The sequence below is a fragment of the Triticum aestivum genome, chromosome 5D (assembly GCF_018294505.1).
Source record: "Triticum aestivum cultivar Chinese Spring chromosome 5D, IWGSC CS RefSeq v2.1, whole genome shotgun sequence".
In the NCBI taxonomy this organism is placed as follows: Eukaryota; Viridiplantae; Streptophyta; class Magnoliopsida; order Poales; family Poaceae; genus Triticum; species Triticum aestivum.
The window spans coordinates 29,448,816-29,451,775 of NC_057808.1; the positions used below are offsets into that span (position 1 = coordinate 29,448,816).

At 48.3% G+C, this 2,960-nt stretch overlaps 1 protein-coding gene across 1 annotated transcript; it reads left to right on the plus strand.

Annotated features, from left to right (window-relative positions):
* Positions 1-397: 397 nt before the first annotated feature.
* On the plus strand, positions 398-2,684 carry LOC123124179 (plant cysteine oxidase 2). Its single transcript, XM_044544845.1, has 5 exons — positions 398-697; positions 827-951; positions 1,079-1,238; positions 1,338-1,544; positions 2,317-2,684. The coding sequence occupies exons 1-5, from the start codon at positions 469-471 to the stop codon at positions 2,412-2,414; spliced, it is 819 nt and encodes a 272-aa protein (XP_044400780.1). The 5' UTR covers positions 398-468; the 3' UTR covers positions 2,415-2,684.
* The last annotated feature ends 276 nt before the right edge of the window (positions 2,685-2,960 follow it).

Below are 2,960 nucleotides of genomic sequence, written 5' to 3' on the forward strand. Positions count from 1 at the left end.
CAGAGGCAGATGATAAGTGTTTGTGTCAAGCTCAGAGGGTTCTTCGATCCTGATCATAATTTTTTTTGTTTCTCTTTGTGTAAAGGCTAGCATTCCGATGCCTTTTCAATTTTACCAGGTTGGTGACCATGTAAAAAAACGGCCGGACGACCAACCGTGGGTTCCGGCGCAGCTGGTTTCCTTTGCACCGATCCGTCCGAAACAACAGGACCGGGCGTCGTCCACGGAAAGGCGTAGAGCCGTCCCTGGATTCGCTCGCTGGCAGCTGGCGGTCTCTCCCGCGCCGTGGATCCATCGTCGTCGAGCCCATGGTTTTGCTCCTTTCCCGCTTGCACAGTCGCATGCACAAATATCCCCGCCGCTCAGCATGGCTTCCCCCACCACCTTTTCTCTCCATCGTCCTTCTCTGATCTCAGCTCTTTCTTTCTTCCTTCCTGCCAAGGCGTGCGCTGCTGGTTATACCGACCGATGGGCGCGGGGGCAGCGGGGCTGGATGTGGCGGGGGCCGTGCCCGCCAAGCGGAGGCGGGTGCTGGCGGCCAAGACCAGAGTGGGTAGGCCGCGGCAAGCGAGGAGGCGCGCGCAGCCGCAGCCGCCGACGCCGCTGCAGCGGCTCTTTCGGGCCTGCCGCGCTGTCTTCAGGGGCCCCGGCACCGTGCCCGCGCCACCCGAGGTCGCCCTGCTCCGGGCCATGCTCGGTACGCACCCCTCTCGCTCCTCCATGTTCCGCGTGTTCAAATGCGGTGGATCCATAAACTGACTCACTCAAGATGACGAACGATGTTGTGTTCTCGATTGACAGAATAGTTATGGTTATCTATCTGCAGACAGAATGAGGCCAGAGGACGTCGGCCTGAGCCCAGACATGAGATTCTTCAGGACTAGAGACAATACGGCCCAAGGGAACCCAACCATCACACACACCACCATATACAAATCTGACAATTTCTCGGTAAGCAGCAACCAAATATGCATGTCCAATCTCAATTTTCTTTTTCTTGCTTGGCAGATGGCTGATACCACGTAAAAATGAATCACTTGTAAGTTGGTGACCGTTTCTTTTTCTTGCTTCCTCACAGATGGTCATCTTGTTCCTGCCGCAAAATGCGGTCATCCCTCTACACAATCACCCCGGGATGACCGTGTTCAGCAAGCCGCTCATCGGATCGATGCATATAAAGTCGTACGACTGGGCCGATCCTGATGATGATCCAGCCGCCTCATCGCCCGACGATCAACGTGAGCTTCCGAGCCATCCTACCTAGTAGAATTTCCATAATAGCATGCATATATAGAAAATGCGCTATAAAGTTGGGGCTTGATTGCTTTTGCTTGCAGTGAGGTTGGCGGAGCTGGTTGTGGATGATCTCTTCACGGCGCCTTGCAACACGTCGGTCCTCTACCCGACGGCGGGAGGCAACATGCACCGTTTCACGGCCATCGCGCCATGCGCCATCCTCGACATCCTTGGCCCCCCTTACTCCATCGAAGAGGACCGAGATTGCACCTACTACGCGGATGTTCCCTACTCCTCCCAGCATCCCAGTAAGTTTTTGGCAATCTTGATCTCAGAAATCTAGTCCAGATAAGTAACATCATGAACATGCATGGACTTGCTACTAGCTACTCCCTCCGTTCCCAAATACTAAAGTCTTTTTAGAGATTCCAACAAGTGACTACATACGGAGCAAAATGAGTGTGAATCTATACTCTAAAATATGTTTACATACATCTGTATGTTGTAGTCCATTTGAAATGTCTAAAAAGACATATATTTAGGAAGGGAGGGATTAGTTCTGAACTTGCATGCATTCAACTGTGAACTATCACTGGAAATGCATGCATGACCTCAACGGAGGGATTATATTTTCACCATCAAAAGCAGTAGTTTGCCTTTGTGAGCAGCCCCCTGAATGTGGAGAGAGGTCTGTTAGTTAAGTAACAACCTGCAGCCTATAGGTAGTATCTGTCTTTGTTTATGGTACACACTCTCCATTTGCATCCTGTGAACATGATTAATTCTCTTAATTAATAGTGTAAGCACACGGTTTTACACCCCCGCAGGTTTCGAAACCACTTGTACATAAACCATGTTCCGAATGAAACTAACCGTCCATGTTGTAGAACAGTATTAAAGTAATGTAGCTACCTTCACCCCAAAAGACATTTAGGGCTCCTTCGAGGCTTGAACATTGGTCGGTAATCATCGTGATGACCGATGATGCTTCTGCTAATTAAATTTAATTACAGCTAGCTGATTACACTTGTGTAACCCAAGGTTAAATGATTTGTCTCCTCTTCTACTGAAATGAGCAAGAAGGCCGGCGCCTCGCGTGGCTGAAAGAGGTCGACATGCCGAGGGATCTGAAGATGTGCAGCGTTCGGTATGGTGGCCCGCGGATCTCCGACAGGTGATTGAGCCTCGACGGCCAGCGCCGTTCACGACTGATGATGAGCAGCTCAAACAACACAATCAAGATGATGTCAAATCGTTTACCTTGTGAATATAGCAGCAAAGCTAGCTAGTTCAACCGCGAGCTTAGGTTTCAGTTTGTGCATGATGTCTCAGTGAGTGGTGGCAGTTTATCATGTAAGAGTGCTTACCTGCCTGCTTTTGCAGCAGCTGTGTGTGTGGATCTTGTCCAGATCCTTTGTTGATCTTTATCAATGCATAGATCATCCATAGATTTCACTTTTACTTGGCCGCTATATTCCCCTCTCTTTTTTATTAAAAATGTTGCATGCTCTGCCCTATTCTCTTTCAAATTTGAGATTCTTTCGTTCTTGTTTCCCCATATTTCTCGCACTACTTGGCCTTTTGATTCTTTTAACTTTCATTTTTTTTAAATAAATAATATGATTCTTTAAATTTTCCTACTGTCTCCCCATATTTCTTGGACTACTTGGCTTTTCAATTTTTTAAAATTTCAAATAATATGATTCTTCAAATTTACCTACATG

Bases quoted from the DNA above. Each gene is read 5' to 3' on its own strand.
- LOC123124179 (XM_044544845.1), top strand. From the start codon at position 469: ATGGGCGCGGGGGCAGCGGGGCTGGATGTGGCGGGGGCCGTGCCCGCC. The intron at 698-826 runs GTACGCACCCCT...ATCTATCTGCAG, and splicing joins CCTGCTCCGGGCCATGCTCG to ACAGAATGAGGCCAGAGGAC. The intron at 1,239-1,337 runs GTGAGCTTCCGA...TTTTGCTTGCAG, and splicing joins CTCATCGCCCGACGATCAAC to TGAGGTTGGCGGAGCTGGTT.